The following is a 19,703-nucleotide window of genomic DNA, read 5'->3' as shown; positions in this document are numbered from 1 at the left end:
GAGGAGAAGGAAGCTAAAACATCTTGTTTCAGATATACGCAGTGAGAAAAATACAGCTTATTTGATTATTGCTGTGAATAATGCAAACCTACTCTAGTAGTATTAGGAGTTCTTAACAGTGAATGATCTTCTGGCCTTAGTTTTATAGTACTGGCACCACTTCATCTGCACAATAGCTTCTCTTATGGCTTGTAGTGCAGTTTAATTTGTTTCAAGAATATTACACACACTGCTGAGTGCGTTCAGAGGGTTCTCCAAAAGACTCAGATTGAGACTGCGCTGTTGTAGACTGCATATTTTTTTCAGTTTACTCCCTGAATCAGTTTTATAAAAAGTTGGAATTCCCTTCTGGGAATGGAAAAGTAAAATCAGGGTGACTTCGATTATCCAAGCGAGAACTCCAAGTTTTCTAGTGGCTGCAGTTCAATGGAAGAAAGCTTGTTAGTGCGTATGATACACATAATTTGCAGCGTGTCGAGCAGCTCCAGACTGTACAGTTTATTCTCAGCAGAGTTGTGTGTCGCTGGCGGCTGTTCCTGCCGTGGTGAGGCAGTAATTTATTCATTGAACAGGTGAAGGCGGTGAGGAGTGGGCTGGTTTCTCCTCGCCTAATGAAAACTCAAATCCCTCTGACTCCTGTAAATTGGTTAGGAGGTGTCAAGTGTCTCCCAACGCACCCTTACACTCCCTTCCTCCCCTCCCAAGCCTCATGTCTCTCTCTCTCACACACACACACACAGACACAAACACACACAGATAAGGTTGTCTCGCTGCAGACTGCAGGGACGTGACACTTTGATCTTCAAGCTCCTGGCCTTCGGTGACACACATAGCCTCCTGCTTTAGTCTATGACAGACACTCTTATACAGAAACACACATGCACTCATGTCAAGGTGCTCTGAGGTTGGGAGAAAACCCCATCTGTCTGGAAGTCAGTGGCTGTGACATTTAAAATTGATTACAAGGGGAAAATTGATTATGATAATGTCCACTTGTGTTCAGTCAGAGTAGAATTGTTGCTTCTCACGCGCTCATAAATCACCACTGTGTCATCTAAAGAACCGAAGAAGAAGAAGCTGGTATGATCTGGACACTTTGTGCTCAGATTGTCCTCAGAATGATGCCATAGTTTGGGGATTATTAGTACTGGAACAACTCTGAGCAATTATTAGATTATGTGCTAGCAAACACTTCAGCATTGAAAAACCAATGGCTGAATATCTTTTCTCAACATTTAATCTTGTTAAAATAAATTGTAAAAATAAAATTGCGCTGGTGTTGAAGACTTTACCTCTTTTACAATCCTTCTTGTTTTTTAATATTTGAGCCCAGAGAGGCGATGGTTACGTATAGACTCTATACAACATGTCTCATTCATCCATTCACACTGTGACTGCTTATATTACTGCTACAGTCTTTATCTCGCAGGGTAGAATAGCTCATCCTCTTCCAAACGATTGTAGTAATAGCTGCATTGCAAAATAAAAGTTGGGAAAACTGTAGCGGCTTTCTGTCCCTTGTGGTGATGCTGTAACACATGCCTACACTCACAGAGGGAGTGTAAAGAGCCTGTAAGAAAATGCTCCTGTCAATGCCTCTGGCTCTCTCTGGAAGTTCTGTGACATTACGTAGACACCTTGCGGCTACGAAACCTCTTTGTTTAATGTCATTTCCACTTTCCCACATTTGATTGCGTTGCTAATTTGGCAGGCATGCCTGAGATCGCTCCAACTTTCAGATGTAGGATTGGTAAGGTAGGCGCATTCATTGAATTAAGATGAGAGGTAAAGAGATGTGAGGTAAAGACAGGAGCTTTACCTTTCATGTACCCAGGATTTTAACATCAGATACAACAGTTTTTACATTAATCAGTTCGTGATGTGTAGAGTAAAAAGATAAAAATGTCTACCTGGTGCTGGGGTGATTACTTCAAAAATGTAATGGGTGAAGAAAAAAGGGGGGAAAAAGCGTAATTTTTAAAAAAATATAGTCACATTTCATTTCTAGAATAATCAAAAAAAATCAGTTCTCCTTATATAATGCCAATTCACTGCAATTTTTTTGTTTCTTCCCTTTAATTAGTCGATAGACTTTTCTTGAATAGAGCTCCATAAGACTAAAGAAACAGTGACACTCGTTTAGTGTTCTAGTTGAGCATAAAACAACTTATCCACAAAACTGAACATGAATTTTTGATTCGTTTTCAAGTACGTCATTAATTATTTAGTCACACTCTATTTGCCACGAAGCATTCGATTCTGGACTTGTTTTCGAGGTGGCGCCAACCTGCATGTTATGAACACACCCTAAAATAAAAACAAATTTAAAAAACACGTGCTAACAAGCGCTAAGAGCAATATCTGACTTGTATTTTTGTCTCACCCACGACTTTTCTCAGCTACCCACCCAAAGAGCTTCACACCACGCAATTACGTTTAAAGCACCACCGAGCACCTGAGCGCTCTACCTCACCCCATGTCTTTTGCGCTTCGTCTTTAATCTCTCCTAGCGCCACTTTGTAACCTCCCTTGTAATCTTCCCTGCAGCCTTCAGTCACTCTGAGTCAGACTTGGGTCATGGGAACTCACAGCTGCTTGCTTGGCCCCATGCAGATGACAGACAGCGAGCTCCATCTCGGTTTGTTTGCTGATGCACGTGAAAAAAAAGGGAGAGGGGGGAAAAATAGCCCTGCACCTGAAACAATCCACAGTTTGAGTTTGTTGCTGTGGGACAGTGGAGTCCATCTCTTCAGGAAAGTAGGGCATAGTGTGCAGGCATGCTGGGCTTTCACACGCATTATACACATAAACCTGCAGTTTAGCACTCAGCAGATTGTGACATTTACTCTATCTGGTATTATTTAACACAGAAATCCAAATTTAATCCTCATTTCTGTGGATGACAGACAATCCAAAGAAAGGCATAGTAACCATCCTGAACATGCAAACCCAAACAACAGATAGAGTAATAGAGTAGTATGCATCCATCAGGCATAGCATTATGACCGCCTGCCTAATACTGTGTTGGTCCCCCTTTTGCTGCCAAAACACCCATGACCCATTGGACATGGACTCCACTAGACTCCTTAAGGTGTGCTGTGGTATCTGGCAGCAAGATGTTACCAACAGATCCTTTAAGTCCTCTAAGTTGTGAGGTGGGGCCTCCATGGATTGGACCTGTTTGTTCAGCACATCCCACAGATGCTCAATTTGACTGAGATCTGGGAAACTTGGAGGCCAAGTCAGCACCTCAAACTCATTGTTGTGCCCCTCAAACCATTCCTGAACCATCTTTGCTTTGGACGCATTATCCTGCTGAAAGAGACCACAGCCATCAGGGAATACAGTTCCCATTAAAGGATGTACATGGTCTGCACCAGTGCTTAGGGAGGTTGTATGTGTCAAAGTAACCAGGCCACCTTCTTCCATTGCTCTGTGGTCTAGATGGTGGACAAGGGTCAGCGTGGGCATCCTGACTGATCTGCAGCTTTGCAGCCCCATGTACAACAAGCTGTGTATTCTGACACCTATCAGAACCAGTATTAACTGCTACAGCAGCTCATCTGTTACAACAACAACAACAAACTTTATTTATATAGCACATTTAAAAACCAGTGGTGTACCAAAGTGCTTAACTTACAAGAGAGTAAGATGAGGTAACAGGGAGGATAAAGGCTATGGCGAAGTACCAACATGGTAGCATGTTAAATGGCATTAAAAACACAAAAGTAAAGGAAATGCATATAAAAGCATAAAAGAACAATATATGTAAAGGATAAAGCAGTCAGGAATTTTAAAAATGATTAAAAGTAGTTCAGAATAGACCGAAGATAGAAATAAGCATTAAACTAACCCAGAAACAATCATTAACTGGTAGAAAAGGCGAGGCTAAATAGGCGCAATTTGAAGGATTGAATGGAATCAGACTCGCGCATAGTGATGGGGAGGTTATTCCATAGATCCGAGGCAAACGCTCGGTCACCTCTAGTCTTCAGCTGGGATCTCGGCTTTACAAAAAGTGACTGGGAAGATGATCTTAGTACTCTAGCGGGGGTGTATAATCTAAGTAGCTAAATACTACTATTATACTTAGACCACATGCATCAAAGACTCTTGGTCACCACTGTTCCTTCTTTGGACCACTTGTGATAAATACTAACCACTGCGGACCAGGAACACATCACAAGAGCTACAGTTTTGGAGCAATCATCTAGCCTTTGGAATTTGGCCCTCGTCAGACTGAAATCCCTAGGCTTGCCCGTTTTTCCCACTTCTAACACATGATGATAAGTGTTATTCACTTCACCTGTCAGTAATCATAATGTTATGCCTGATAGGTTAATGCATTCCTAGACATTTAAAACAAGTTGGGACACAGTTGGGATTTCAGTGGAAAAGGCAAGAAAATTATATTTCCCCATTGGAGATCAATATAGTCCATTTAACCGCCTTTTGGCAAGTCATCAAAAACCTGCCAGCTCTGGGGGTGCTGACCTTCCAGAGAATCCGGAAAAAAAAGAGAGAAAAATATAAAGAATGTAATTAGGAGAATGTCTATCTGACTGAACTTGAAAGGATCATATGGAAACTGTGTGTTGCTACTTTCCAGGTGAATGCTTTCTTTTTTGAATAATCAGGTTGCTGCCCTTTTTAACTAGCCCTGGTTACACGGAAGGTAATCAGTGACAGCAGTGTGGGAACAAAACAAATTTTCCCACCGCTTCTCACCTTCTGTGCCAAATATGTGTGTGTGCCAGTTTCTGAAAGCAGTCTTCCGTGTCTGTTCGTATCTGGGTTTCTGTGTAAACTCACTGTCGTGTGCCATGTCTACATCATGAACTGGGCACGAGTCTGAGCAGAAAAGTTGATTGTGATGTTTCCGTATTAGTGCACCCCGTGATGACCTCTGTCTCTCCTCCTCTCTGTGTTTCAGCGAGCGTTCACTGTGATAGTGGAGGCGTGGGACAGGGACAACGGCACACACAGCAATGGTAAGGTCCACCTTTCAGTGTTCTTTCCTTCGTTTCCATCTATCTCAATGATGAGAGAGTGACATTTAGGCTTTTTTAAATCTTTAAATAATCAAGAAAATGAATTATTATCAGCTGACTTCTTTTTGTTTGGATGGTTCAAGGGGCATAAATGCATAAATGCACAGTTCATTTATGATAAACTCACTGAACATTGTCAAGACATCAGCACAGACAGTGTGAACTGGAAAGATCAAATCTACTTGTGAAGCTTCTAACCGACCTGCCTGCCAGCACCAGATTTCTTTAGTACACAGCTGTATCCTGTTTACACACTTCTGGTCTCAGTTCTGTTTGGCTTTGTTTTCCAGCACCATAGTGAGGAAGGTTAATTGAAGGATGCAATCTAGGTTAGGAGACAACGCTTCGTTAGCGTTGTTGGCTTTATTTTCCCGGAGTTGATTCAGGACCCGGTTCATTTAGCGCCAGGGTTCTCAAGGTGTGTCATGTGGGCCGATGACGGCTCTGGGGAGCTGCTGTACATTTCATCCATCCACAAGGGAGCTTTTCTTCTCATTTTTCAGCTTCTTGTTCTAGCTATAAAAATCTTCTTAATATTCACAGCTGGTGTCAAGGAATAAAGAAAAAATGCAATAAAATGCTTATAAACCTTACAAAAAAAATGGCTGTTCCTAACATAAACCACCATCACACAAACAGATGCATTAGAACAATTAAAGATGATGTGTCACTCTAAATTTGAAGTTCATTATTAAATCTTGAGAACCCTTTATTCAGTGGCTTTAGCTTCATTTTTGTTGCATGCGTGCAGGAACAGACGCAGTGAGGAGAAAACTCCTTGAGTGAACCATTCAGCTGAAATTCAGTCCAATTTTATTTATATGAGATCAGGAGTGTAGCTGAAGGGAGGCCTGAGTAGCACCACTCCTTTCCCTATTTTCTGGGTGTTGTCAGCCCGTATCCAGACTGTATTTTGTTAGCTACATACGTGATGTTTTTATGCCACAGGAACAGCTTCTTACTCAATACATTAACTTTGTGTTAACTCATGATGGAATCATTTATAGGCTTTCCCATAGTTAAGCCCAGATTTTACAATGTTAACCAAACAAACAAATGCTTAGTGATAGTGGGGAGGAAAAAAAGCTCAAGATGAATCAGGTCACACAGCCATCAGATGAGACATGAATAGCCGTGCAGACAGTAATGACAGTAAACACTTAGCAGGTCGGTGAGCCAGTAAGTGCAGATCAGACATAAACGCAGAAAAGGAAGAAAGTGAGCAAACCTCGGGCCAGAGAAGATATAAACTTAATGGGATGCAATACTAGCATATGGATATGGATGCATAGCTTTAAAAGAGAGGAGGTGCTCGTCCATAATGTGAGGATCCCCAAACAGCTTTGGCTTTGTTTGCATCTAATATTGAAGGTAAAATGACCTTTTCACATTAATGTAAATGAAGATGACTGCTATGATCAACCACACACGCACACACAAACTGTGTTACTCTACCCTTCTCGGGGTCACCCAGGCTGTTTATGCCTCTCCTCTATATTAAGTCTGTGAGAGCATTGCCTCGTTAAGCCATTAATTGCAGACCCCCACCCCCACTTTTCGCTACCTCCTAATTAGCATCCTGGCAGCTGTCTGGCTACCGCACGCCACTTTGCTATCACTGTGACAGGCTGCTATGGCTCAGCGTGGACGGTGATTCGAGTACTTTTTAGCTTGCTGGATGTGATGGTGCAGCGGCAGGAGGGGGGGTGCTTTACTTATCCCGGGAGGGGAGGCGTGTATTCTAAGGTAGTGACAGGCAGTCAGGCATGCAGGAGGTGCTGATGTGTCGACCGCCGTGTCTTGTCTTGCAGAATTGGTCTGAGTCTCATTGCATGATCACAGGTTTCAGTCCTGAATCTGTCAGTTAGTCTGTCAGCAGTCGAGGGTCCTGTCAAGAGAGAAAGCTTACAGTTTGGGCTTAATTATAGGTCAAACTGGACAAACTAAAAATAGATATTTAATGATATAATGAGAAGCCACCACAAGTGTCTTTCCAAAGCTGTTTGGGGATTAAGTGTTGACTTCTCGGTGTATCTGCCTACTTTCGCTTGTCTTTTCTGCCTCCGTTTTGGGATTTCCTACATTTTCGCGACGCACGTCAGAGAGCAGGCCCAAACCTGCAGCATCCTGCTGTGTATGTGTGTGTGTGAGAGTGGAGCAGGTGGAGGTGGAGCAAACATTAGTGATAGTGTAGCATAATTATAGAGAAGGAGAAAGTTCTCATGTGCCCAGGCGTGCACAAGAATAGGAATCTACGTAGGGATGTCCCAATCAAGTTGAGCTTTGCCCAGGAGCCCAGAAATGAATGCTTTGAATATCTTCCAACCCAAACCCTGTTTACTCTGTACTGTATTTTTTTTTTTCATGTGTAAAGCAGTTGCATCGTCCTTGGAGTTTGGTTAGGGATCTGCTGGGGTGGTGAAATCTGAGCATGATTTAGGCTGTCCCTCTTCATTTCCAGCCTCAACAAACTGCTAAGTTTAAGTACAGGGACTGAGGTCGCCCTTCCAATGAGTGGACAACCTCCTGAGCCACAGCCAGCCCTAGTCATGCGGGTTGGCCAGAGAGGTGGCCAGACTTCAGTCTGTAGTGGCCATTGTGTAATAAACAGTGGTTTGATTAATTAATCTACTGGTTCTTTTTCAGATTTGGTCTGTGGAATTTTTGTAAATGGTCTAAAATCTTACAAAAGCTTTTATTATTATACATTTTTTATTACTTTTATTTTACAGTTCATTAAACAGCAAGCATAGTCAATTACTTTATTATTTTCTGCTATTTATATCATTATGAATTGATTATTTTTAGACTGATGATCAGAAAAAAAAATCCAAATTCAAACCACAAACCTTGGTTGCTTTCGTACAGAGTCTTCGATGGTAAGTCCAGTGTCATGACTCACTGTCATGGGATAATTAACATGGCTTACCTTTGTTTAATTCAGAGTAATGAGAGAAGTATTGCTCTTTTCCCAAAATATCTAACACTTTATCAGCAGCTCAGCACTTAAACAACAACATTAAAGTGTGACGTGTCCTAATGTGTCGATTTTTCCTCTCAACTTCTGGTAAATATTCTGAGAGCATACGAGGGGAGTTTCCTTGCCTGCGTTTCAGTGTATGCATGAACAGGCCTGGGCTGCAGGTTGCAGAGGCCTCAGGAAAAAGAAGGCCTCGCAAAGGATGCTTATGTTTCAGGAAGCCCCCCCCGCCCCCGCGCCTGTTTCAGAGCAAAACAGAAAAGCCTTGGGAAAAGAGGGCTGAGATGTTATTGAGCATCAGAGCTGGTGCATTGTTGGTGTATTGGGGAAGAATTATGAATTATGCATGTCAGACTGATTGGATGGTAGTATGAATGATGCTAAAACACTGGTAGCATTCTGTAGAGATAAGCTCAGCTTTGGTCCTAAAAGTATTAAAAATACATCAGCCAGCTGCACGTCTGGAATGGAGATGACGGTGGTTTTTTGAGGTTCCCCTTTAAATCTTGAATGTAATGGAAACCTGCAGAGGTCTCTGCACGTATAGTGATGATTTCAACTTTCAAAAATGGATGATTTGCTTCTTCACTGATGGGAAATATCAGTGAGTCTTTTGCTAAGTTGTGCCAAACTATTAACTGTCATCGAATAATTTATGATAAAGTTTTGGCAATCAAAGAAAGGAGTTGATTTAGTGCATTTTTTGCCCTTTAATTTGCCATTTAACTCAGATCTGTCTGTAGTGCCAAGCAGGTCACAACAAATCCTCAGATGAGAGGACTGCTCCATTAATATTTATGGGAAAAAAACAGGTTTATTACAGTTGCCTTAAGAAGGTAGGGAGATGACAAATGGCTGTAAACGTTAGGTGGTACACCTGGAGGAAGATGGTTCACAAAGCAAAGTAACTCCTTGCCAACCAGTTAGCTCATGGTTTCACTGGAGAATGTAAGAGTCACGTCACTCTGCTGGCATTCATTCTCGGTGTTCTGTTTGTTGGTGTCTTTAAGCAAGAAAGAAAAGTTGGGACAGACATTGCAGAACTTTTCTGATTTTTGTTATCAGCTCAGCTGTAGTCACAACCCCGTGTCTTATTCAGACAATTGGTTTGGAGAAATTGTGAGGAAACAGGTGTAGATTTTGCAGACTCAAACAAAAAACAGTAACAACAACTTCTGCAAAATGCTAGATGTCAGGTAGAGAAAGAGGTCAAAGTTCAAAGACCCCCAGCCCCTCTTAAAGCTCTCCTGTCCCATGAACTGTGTCGCACATTGCCTGACAACTGAAACTGTTGGACAAAGCCATCACTCTACATTTTTAAAATTAATTCCTCTCTTTGAAAGCAAAGACAATCGTGCTGCTCTTGACATGATCAGCTGCTCGGATCTGAAGCCCCTCGTTGTTTATGTAAGCTGGTTTTTAAATGGCCTTCCCTTGCCTGCTCTCCCTAGTAACAACGGCCCCTCTTAGTGTGTCTCCTCCACTACAGAGGGAGCTCATGATTGGTCTATATTTTTATATCTAATTGCTGGAGATGAACAGCAGTGAGTGAGTGCCTGGGTGTTTCAGGTGGTGGGTGTGGGACTGAAATCTGTGGCAGTGTGTTAACTCACAGTGAGCCTCAGTAAATCAGGACAGTGTGAAAAAGGATTCTAGGTCTTTTAGCTTTTCAGTCATTTTTCTACACTGTCTAACTTAGGAAGTTGAGCTATTGTAGGGTAAATGTTGTTCACAAATATATTTAAGGTATTATATTACCATAACTATTGACCATAAATATTTTTTAAAAAGTTATTTTATAAACACAACTTCACAGTCTTATTCTTCTGCCATGACTAAAGGGGTGTGAAAAGTGGCTAAATCCAGTAATGTAAAGGTGGACATGCCTTCCTGCTGTAATCTAAAGTCAGTATGGGAATGCTTTAAATGTGCATTACTTTTAAAGGCCAGCAGGGGGTGTCACCTTTGCTGCCTCTGATTGTAAGTTAAAACTATGAGAAAATTACCCCACTGCTCACTCGATGTGTGACCTGAGTAAACACTCCCCTGATGAGTTTATGGTCTCAGTCTTTAGTCTTGGAGTTTATTTATTGCAACACAACGTTCCTTTTTGTAAATAATGTCACATATAGGCTAAAATAGACAGGGTGGGACTAACCCTGCGACTGACATTTCATGTGACTATGGCCAGTCTCCTGGGTTTCTCAGCTCAGATCTACCCATGACTCATCACAACTTTAAAAAAAAAAATACATTGCATTCTAAGCTAGTTTAAAGAGTGTCTGACACTTGAGCTGAGACAGCTTAGATGACTATATAGATCTCGAAACATGTATAAAAAAAGCCAACCGCATCCCTATTCCAAAAAGGAAAACTCAATGCTTACTTACTGAATGAAAATCTGAAACAAACGTTAAGGTGTAGTCCTATCTCTGGGGCTTTTTGTTTTTTGCATAGATAATTTGCATTTTGGAAGGAAAAGTTTTGCTAAACTAAAGGCAACCCAAGTTCTAATGGAAACATATCATTAATAGCATTGTCAGCATTTAGCTTATGAGCCAGGAGAGAAAAACGAGTCTTTCAGTCCATCTCCACCTTGTCACTCTCTGAAAACAAGAGAATGCAGAGAAGCCTGCTGGGTCGTGGTGCTTCTGTTCCTTGAGAACGAGCTAAAGGGCCTTTCCTATGTTGCCCTTCCTTGCCTGTTCCCCGTCTCTTATTATTTCCGGCCTGGCTCCGATGAAGTCGAGCTGGATATCCTGAAAGTGGGTGGCAGGAGAGGAGGGGGCCTGAAAAGCATTTCACCAAGCAGGAAAACTGAAAAAGCATTTCGGTTATCAAGCCCTCGCAGACCTCGCTTGTGCTTGCTTAATTTTCCGATTCTTTCACTCTTTTTCCTCAACTTTTATTTTTTCTTTTACCACATTCTTGATAGAACAGAGTGAAGCTTGTACACCTCAAAACATCAGATCTTTTGAGCATTTCTGTGTTTTTTGTTCTTTTTCTGTATACGTGAAAATGAATCACTACTTCAACTTTTCCTAGACTGCGAAAGGAAGTCTGTCCACGTATACCATGCGAGGCAAAATTTGAACTGCATCACCAGTTGACAGGCTTTGGATTTTTTCACAGTACAAGTTGTGACTGTAGCAAAGATAATCTGTCAGGAATTAGTGCACATTTTAACATATAAACAGCACTAATGACGCCACTTGATTTTAGTCAGTTTAGCGACAGGAAAGTTAGTCACAGAGTACCACAGGGCTCTGCACTGGGGCCTCAAGAATTCATCATTCAGTATTGTGAATCTTCCATTGCTATGCAGTTGGCAACCAGCTATATTGACCTAAAAAGCTGGGAGAGATAACCCTGTGAAAACCGACTGACGTTGTTTCCATGAGCTGCAGGTTTTTTTTAGTTAAAAGGAAAAATTGTCCACTGAGTAAATAACAAGCATAATTTGTCATAGCATTTTTTTAACATCTGTTTCTGTATCATCTGTTTTTGCTTTGTCCAGATGATGAGCTACTGATAGTGCGCAGCATCCACAGAGGGATGATTAACCCTGGAGAGGAGAAACAAGTGGTGGAATATAAAACTTTGATTGCTAGTATTGGCTACACCATCCGTGTGCGCTGTGATGAAAACTACTATGGCACCAAATGCAATAAAGTATGCCGTCCACGCAATGACTACTTCGGCCATTATGTGTGCGACCAAACTGGAAACCAAGAATGTATGGAGGGCTGGACAGGGCCTGACTGCAACAAAGGTAGGAAAAAATATATCAGTCAAAGTGCAAACAGCAACACAATCTACCATGTAATAATGTTAACAAGAAAATAAAAATAATTAATCCTTAACTAATAATTAACTAAATAATGCAATCTAAACCTTAAATCTTCTGTGTCATAACCAGTTAATAATGTATCTATTTCTCACTATTTCATAGTGAAATCGCAGCACTTTTTATGGGGGAGTACTGGTATATGTGCAATGAATCAAAATGAATCAAAACTGTCTTTCAGAAGCTCTCATTGGCATCCTTTTCCACTTTGTTTTTAAATGTTTTTTTTAATTACTTACCACTTCTGGAAAGCCAAAAGCAGCCAGGTTCAAATAAACACTCCTCATCCAAGCTTACTGTGATCACGTGGATCCTCAGTTTTTCCTTCCTTATTGCCCTTTTTGGATGAAATTCAGAAGTTCACGGAAATTCGTGTCAAATGTCACTTTGCAAGAATGTGAAGAATGTCTGGAAATTCCTGCCATTGCTGAAGGCACCTTCAGCTGTCTTGACAGTTCATCCATCTATTGTCACAACAGTTTCTCTGCATTTTCACGAGCAAGGAGGGCTAAGGAAGGACATTTTAATGACTGAAAGCTCAAAAGAATTCAAATGCTTTATGTTAGCTTTATTATGCTTTTAAATAAAAGAGTTTTTCACAATTTTTGGACAAATCCATACATGTCGTTTTCTCTTTTCCTTCTCAAAAGCCATCTGCAAACAAGGCTGCAGCCCCATCCACGGGATTTGTAATGTGCCAGGAGAATGCAAGTAAGTCACCTCTAGTTTTTTTTTATGCACCTCTTTGTTTCTCTTACAGCATTGTTGTCAAGTGATGGAAAATATGTTCTTGTTTGGATGGAAACCCCATCACCACCACCTCCACCTCCAACACATAGGGAGTTAATGAGAATAACAGTCCTGACACAACAGAGTGGTGAGTGGGTGAGGGGGTTGTTAATAACATACCAAGCAGCCTAACCCCGCATCACTCTTAACTCCCCCATCCCAGTCTGATGCATTGCCCCCCATTCCTCCACCTCCATCCCTCAGCTCCACTCTGATCCAGAAGCTATTGTTCTGCTTCCTGTTCTAAAGCTGGCCTGCTCTTGCCCGCACACAGAAAGAGAGAAAGCAGCCTGTTTTTTTTTTGTTTTTTCTTCCATGTTTCCTTCCTCATCCTTCTCCAGCAACAGAGAGGCACCGTACCTCCCCGCAGTCCCTTCCCTCCACCACCCTCTTCCAGTGTCTGGAGCCCACATCACCTCTTCCTATCCTGGATCTTGTTATGGCTGGCACTCTTATGTTAGGAAGTGTGGATTCCGCGCACAAAGCTACAGACAGCAAGCGGGGATAAAGACAGGGGGCATTGAGGGCAGTGTCACTGGTTGCTAATGGTAACTCAAATTATAGGTCAATACATAGTCTGTGAGTACCTCAAATATAAATATATAATAAGGCAATGAAGTCCATTTACACAAACAACACAAAGTACATGAAATAAGAAATACCAATTACTTAAATGACATTTTACGTGTCAAAACCAAGAGAACTTACCTCACTACAAATAACCTTCATTATGCTTTGGTTGACACAGGCTAAGGGACATGTCATCGACCCCCTGACAATCTTGAGTCACTAGGAGAAAAAAAATGTATTCTCTGAGTGGTTCTTGTGGGCAGATTGCTGGTCACTAACAGATGCAGTCACACGTCAGTTTCTTGAAAGATGTCGATTTGTCTGCATACCTCAATCTCATAAAAAAAGGAAGTGAACAATGATCATCTTCAAAGTAAAAGATTTGGCTGACCACAAGTTAAAAAAGTTGTTCATGTTCTCCAACTACCAACAACTCTCAGAAAACATTTTTAAACCAGTTGGAGAACACACACTGTTGTCTAGTGATTGGCAGCTAGCGATTGGCTGTACTTTACCTGAGTAATTTAGCCTTGATAATTCATTGGATGAACGTTCTATGAGATACCAAATACAACAAATCAGAGATGCTACTGCTCCAAAAAAATTGTATTTCATGGCTCCCGTGTGTTCATGAAAAGTATTAGACCAGTACTTCTACACTAGCTACAGTGTTGTTGCTTAAAGCAACAAGCATTCAAAAAAGGCTGATGAAGCGTTTACAGTTATGTGAACAGCAGAGAGATATTTAGATTTGATTACATTTGGAACTGAACTGTACATTTAGACAGAGTGGAACACAAGCTTTAAAAAGCTAAACTACACACACACACACACACACACACACACACAAACACACATAGTGCCAAGTATTTGGAAACATCAGAAGAGCAGCGTTGACAGAAGGGAGGGAGGTTAGGGTTTTACACTGTGGCAGGTTTGATTAGGTTTGATGAGGCTGACATTTCTCATTGAAAATGGCCAGAGGATTGTAAGAGAAAGCAACACCCTGGAATGTGCCTCAACATGTGATTTGGAGCTTCGTCGCCGTCAGGTGCGCACATACGCGCAGCGCTGAGAAAGAGAAGAAGCAAAAGAGAAAGAGAGAGTCGGGAGATAGTTCACATTTATGCGAACACATAACAAAACTGTAAGCCTAACTGTGTGAGAATAAAACTAAAACAGACACACCTGACAATAAACGTAACACTCTTGAGCACAGAAAAACTGATATGAAATGAATTATGAAATGAATTGCATTAGAAGGATTTATTTGTATTATATATCAATGTTAAGGTTGAAATGCTGATCTATGTCACAATTTATTCGGAAGAAAAACAAACAGTCTCTTGTCTATCACACCAACTTCGTACTTTAGCCTTAATCGATCTTTAATTTAATTTAATCCACCTTCTAAAACAAGGTATTTTAGCTAACTATGCCTTCTCTTTAAGCCAACTTTCTTACTGGATAATAGCAGGTGAGTGGGGCTCCTGTGAGACTAACCTACTAAGGGTATCCCCTGTCTTTGACATCATACAGGTCCAAGAGGAAAAAAAACTGTATAAAACTTCACGTTTAGAGCAGTCTGAAGTCTTCTCATGACCTTTTGGCTCATGGGGATCACTTGCGTATACACTGCCTTCATTACTTGAGGTAAAACATAATTAGCCCCCTTTCAATGGAGTCAGTGGAAAAGTCTTAAATGGATCCAGCCACTTCCACTTTATTTTGATGCAATGAAAATTGTGGATGATACAGGCCCTTTAATTAAAAATCCAATTTCACTGTTTACAAAACACGTAAATCTAATAACGTACACGGAGGATCCGTTGATTCAGAAGACAGCCACCTAAGCCGCAAATATGCGCCTGTCAAACGTTACAGTGTGGCTCAGCCTGTGGTGTCAGGTGCAAATTGATTGAAAGCTCCATAAAAATCACACGTAATGCGATCTCGCAAAACAAACGGGCTTGTATTAATATGATTCAAATAGAAAACCGTGTCAGGGCGAACGCATACCGAACAAGTTAGAGCGAATGTGATGTCAGAAGAAGTATTAAACCCCGATTCTTTTGTCCCCATGATAGAACAGAGAAAACCCGACTCATAGTGGTCAAAACATTTTATATTTCAGAGAGGAGGAAAAAAACAGAAGAAGAAGTAGTTGCTGGGTTAATGTCTGGGAAATTTTGAGGGAAGAGAAAAGAGAAAGAAACAGGGGGAAAAAAAGCATCTCAGCCTGGCAGAAGGAAACTAAAAATGTGTGTTTGGTATCTTGTTTCTTACACACAGCGCATTCACAACCTACGCTCCCTCATGTGACACTACTAAACATGTAGCTAGGCAACAGCAGGCTAAGTCCGTCTGCTGGATTTGGGCGCGAGACTTGCCTGTAAATAATTCAGCGGTCCCACACACGGACACTCACACACACAGCCCCCTCTACCTCGGCCCACCGTCCCGTCTTCAGGGTGTGGTTTGTCTGAGGGGCAGCGGCGGGGCGTGGGGTTTTGTGGTAAAGGAGGGATATTTTAGGCCCTGGCTTGGCCCCCACGGCCCCCTCCATTGATGGGACAGCAGCAGCCCAGTGACGGTGCTTGTGGGTAATGCCACCCTTGGCCTGTGGCTGCCCGAAACCATTTCCCTGCTCTCCCACACTGCAGCCAGACAGGCTGTCCGCTCTGCCACCGCTGACAGTGTGCAGGGCACTACTGCCAACCGCAGAGCCGGACAACACTGCATACAGTAGTAAACAATACATAGCACTGTCTCCCAGACACACAAACACACACATATGCATAAGTGAATTGCAAATACAGAGCGAGATCAGATGAAAATTGCAGTCATGCATACAGTTAAAAACATTTCTACTTGCAAGTTGTGCATGAGACCAAACTGTCTGTGCATGTTTTGATGTAATCAGAACTTGGTCACTGCTCCATTTCTTTCTTTGTTTTAAGTGTGACTCTGTTTGCCTGATACCCCACACAGGTATTCCAAGCTCATTTAATAGGAAAGGTCACCAGCTACAGAAAATATGTTGTTAGCATTTTGCATGAATTGAGTTTAAAGACCGTTAGAGCAAAATTTGAAATTAGCTACCATAATAAATGTGATCCTGGGTCAAATAGGCTTTATTCTTTTGGTTTCTGATAGTTTTCCTGGACGCCAGGGCCCAGTCACATTTTTTTTTGAGTGCTGTCCCGTCTGTCATTGTCCCAAAGTACTACAGCACATCACAGGAGGCTATAGAGACCCATTTCGCTGCCTTTTGGTCTTTTGGTCGGCTTCCATTTTGAAGTGTTCGTGAGAGTCGAAGGAGAGGAGGGCTGGTTGGGTGGGGAGGTGGGTTTTGCGGGCCCCAAAATAGCCCCAACGGAGAAATGACAGGACAGGTGGGGCAAGGTTACCGCTGGCCTTGGAATAACAGAGCGCTGCCATATACCAACAGATTAGCTAACCCTGTGCCGGCCTCTGCTTCGAGACGACTAAGCCTCGTTCCACAAAAAAACACCCGTTCCAAGTTTGCCCTCAAGCCACGCTCACGGCACAGGAAGAGGGCAGAGAGCAGACACGGCGTGCATGACGTCTGTGTGAAGAAATGCACAAAACAAACAAAATGGGCGGGCTCTTAGAAGGTCACTTTTCTCTTTTATCGACAGTATTTTGTAGATTACAGTATTGCCTCTGATGATATAAGTCGTATTATACACCAAGGAAGGCTTTAACTCTAATAAAAGTGCAGGGTTTTTTTGCTAATACTTAATACTTGGGAGTTTTGGACAAATATGTTAGCAAAATGAACAATTTGAAGACTTCTGATGAGACATTATATGTCACTTTTGGACTTTTATATTAGCAGTGAAGTCACATTTCATATATAAGTGCTACAGCAGTAAGACATAAGCTAGTTTTGAATAATTGACCTGAAACTTTGTAGGAAATGTGAATGAATGTGCACATGAAAGTAAGCATGACGGGATATTTGCAGACCCACACACACAACACACTCAGGAATGTCCCTTGGCCCTGCATGTTCTAAGATTAGGAGTGGCAGCAAACATGTCACTCACCTCGATGAAGATGCTTTGTCCTGCTGTGGCGTTCAGCTGCAGTGTCACAGTGGTACTGTGTGGCTGAGTCAAGTACAGTGATGTTTGTACTTGCTGACCCTTCATGTATGCAGAATTCTTCCCTCTCTGAACTCCATAAATTGCCCTTTTTTTGGCACCCGGCAGCATCCCTCGTGTTCACCAGCCATGTCCCACTGGCACGATGGCATGACATCAAGTGCTCCTCTGTGTTTCCCGACATTGTAGAAGTATTAAATGACTTTATTGTTATCAATACGTAACTATCACTCTTTCTCAAGGCTAAATCCTCCCCCCCCACCCTTTCCCCTCACATTTTTAAGCGTGTCTGTGTGCCTGATGCTCCCTCGAGCTGGTTGTGCTATTAAGAACGCATTCTTACTGTGCGTGTGAAATAAGAGGCACTTATTTTGCTAATAAATACACTCACAAACTGTTCTCCCTCTTCTCTGTGTGCTTTTTATTTATTAGTAATGGCACAAGTATTTCAGTCCTCAGGAGCTTAACTGTCTGTACCCAGTTTTCGGGTTTATATTGCTCCTGATTGAGGAAAAGAAAGAAGCGAGGAGGCAAAAACAGCTGCCCAGGTGTGCTGTCTGTATCAACAGCAAAAGTATTTGGTAATTAAAATAAGGACATTTCTTTTCTCTGTGTTGCAGGTGTAACTACGGCTGGCAGGGTCCGTTGTGTGAGGAGTGCTTGCCATACCCAGGCTGTGTTCATGGTACCTGCAAGCAGCCCTGGCAGTGCAACTGTGAGAAGAACTGGGGAGGCCTGCTATGTGATAAAGGTCAGAAGTTAAATATGTTTTCTAAGATCTAAGATATCCATCTTTACCATAGCCAGAATTTCCAAGACAAACAATCCTTACGGTTATTTATTACAGACGCTAGCTCTGACGGGACCATGTTAGTCAACACAGGATTCTTATTCTGTGTGCACTAATTGACATGTGGCAGTATACCTCCGTATTGTGGGGAGTGCGGCAGCATATAACCTGAATAGAATTAATTAAGTCAGAAACAACATGAATAGCGTGAAATAAGGAGCTGGGTTGACAAGTGGCTTGCAGAGGGAGCGACTGCTTAAATAGATGCTCGAGGTTTATTTAAGCTGTGATCTTAAAAATTAGTCAGTAAATAAAAAATGTCTTTGGGTTGTAGTGATCAAAGAAAATATAACTGTGACAACAATGTGAGCAGACATAATAGGTACCATTTCAGTTGTCCAATGTCTTGGAAATAAAGAAAACCTGTTGCTCCTGTAGGACTGTGATCCTTTGTTGTTGGATTCATCTTGGCCTCATGGTGAGACTGGTCAGGATGCAGGGTAGTGAGATAGAAATGGAATAAATTCATCATTTTGTAGGAAAAAAGTGATGGTGGCTGATGTGTTTTGGAAGTTAAAGAGCACAGAGATGCAGAATAATGACACCTCAAAGTATTTAATTATTATTTTTTGGTCAGGGAGACTTTCGTACGTAACAATTTTACTGCTAGTTATCTATCAGATAGCTTCTCCCAGAAATATCACTTCACACACACAATTTACTGTTCTGTCTCTGTGCAGATCTGAACTACTGTGGGACCAACCGGCCCTGTAAGAATGGAGGAACGTGTATGAACACGGAACCAGACGAATACCACTGCGCCTGTCCGGATGGCTACTCTGGCAAGAACTGCGAAATCGGTCAGTGTCTAAATACAACGCACCAAACATTTAGGTTCAAAGACCTTTGCTTTGGGCCACAGTACATTTGGGACAAAGCTCCAAAGAAACATAAAAATCTAATTAGACATTTGACTTTCTTTTTAGCGGAGCATGCCTGTGTGTCTAACCCTTGTGCCAACGGAGGGACGTGCCATGAAGTCCCTACGGGGTTTGAGTGTCACTGTCCTGCTGGCTGGACTGGGCCAACCTGTGCTAAAGGTGAGAGGTGCTAAACTGTCTAGGTATTTCCCAGGTATGGCAAATATTACTTAGATGGATGCATATAACTATAGTTTTCTGTACCACACTAAGTACTGTGGCTGTGATAGTAGCTTTAACATACGTCTTATATTTCAGACACTGATGAATGTGCCTCCAGCCCCTGTGCTCAGGGCGGGACATGCATCGACATGGAGAACGGCTTCGAATGCCTCTGTCTTCCACAGTGGACAGGCAAGACCTGCCAGATAGGTATGTCTGTCTGTCTCCATCTAATGAATGATGTATTCTAAAGAAAGAGAATCATACACTCATTTGAGCAGCTTTTTTTTTTTTTTTTTTTGTGCTCAACAACATCATAAATTGATGTGTTTTTCAAATTAAATTAAGTGTCTTTCAGGTAGAAGCTTCATAATATTATATAATTTTAATTTTAAAATCCTAAT

General features: G+C 41.8%; 1 protein-coding gene across 2 annotated transcripts in view; it reads left to right on the top strand.

Moving 5' to 3' along the window:
• LOC102302526 (protein jagged-2) overlaps positions 1 to 19,703 on the top strand; it is a 50,389-nt gene that overhangs the window by 13,086 nt on the left and 17,600 nt on the right. For both annotated transcript variants that reach the window (XM_005948511.2, XM_005948512.3), the window contains exons 3-9: positions 4,934 to 4,991; positions 11,549 to 11,803; positions 12,529 to 12,589; positions 17,988 to 18,118; positions 18,898 to 19,017; positions 19,144 to 19,257; positions 19,396 to 19,509. In XM_005948511.2, coding sequence (XP_005948573.1) covers positions 4,934 to 4,991; positions 11,549 to 11,803; positions 12,529 to 12,589; positions 17,988 to 18,118; positions 18,898 to 19,017; positions 19,144 to 19,257; positions 19,396 to 19,509 — 853 coding nt within the window. The remainder of the gene's footprint in view (positions 1 to 4,933; positions 4,992 to 11,548; positions 11,804 to 12,528; positions 12,590 to 17,987; positions 18,119 to 18,897; positions 19,018 to 19,143; positions 19,258 to 19,395; positions 19,510 to 19,703) is intronic.

Source organism: Haplochromis burtoni, unplaced genomic scaffold, assembly GCF_018398535.1.
Source record: "Haplochromis burtoni strain Fernald_Lab_line unplaced genomic scaffold, NCSU_Asbu1 Contig_605, whole genome shotgun sequence".
NCBI lineage: Eukaryota > Metazoa > Chordata > Actinopteri > Cichliformes > Cichlidae > Haplochromis > Haplochromis burtoni.
The sequence above is the reverse complement of the archived record's forward strand: the minus strand, read 5'-3'. Positions and strand labels throughout refer to the sequence as shown.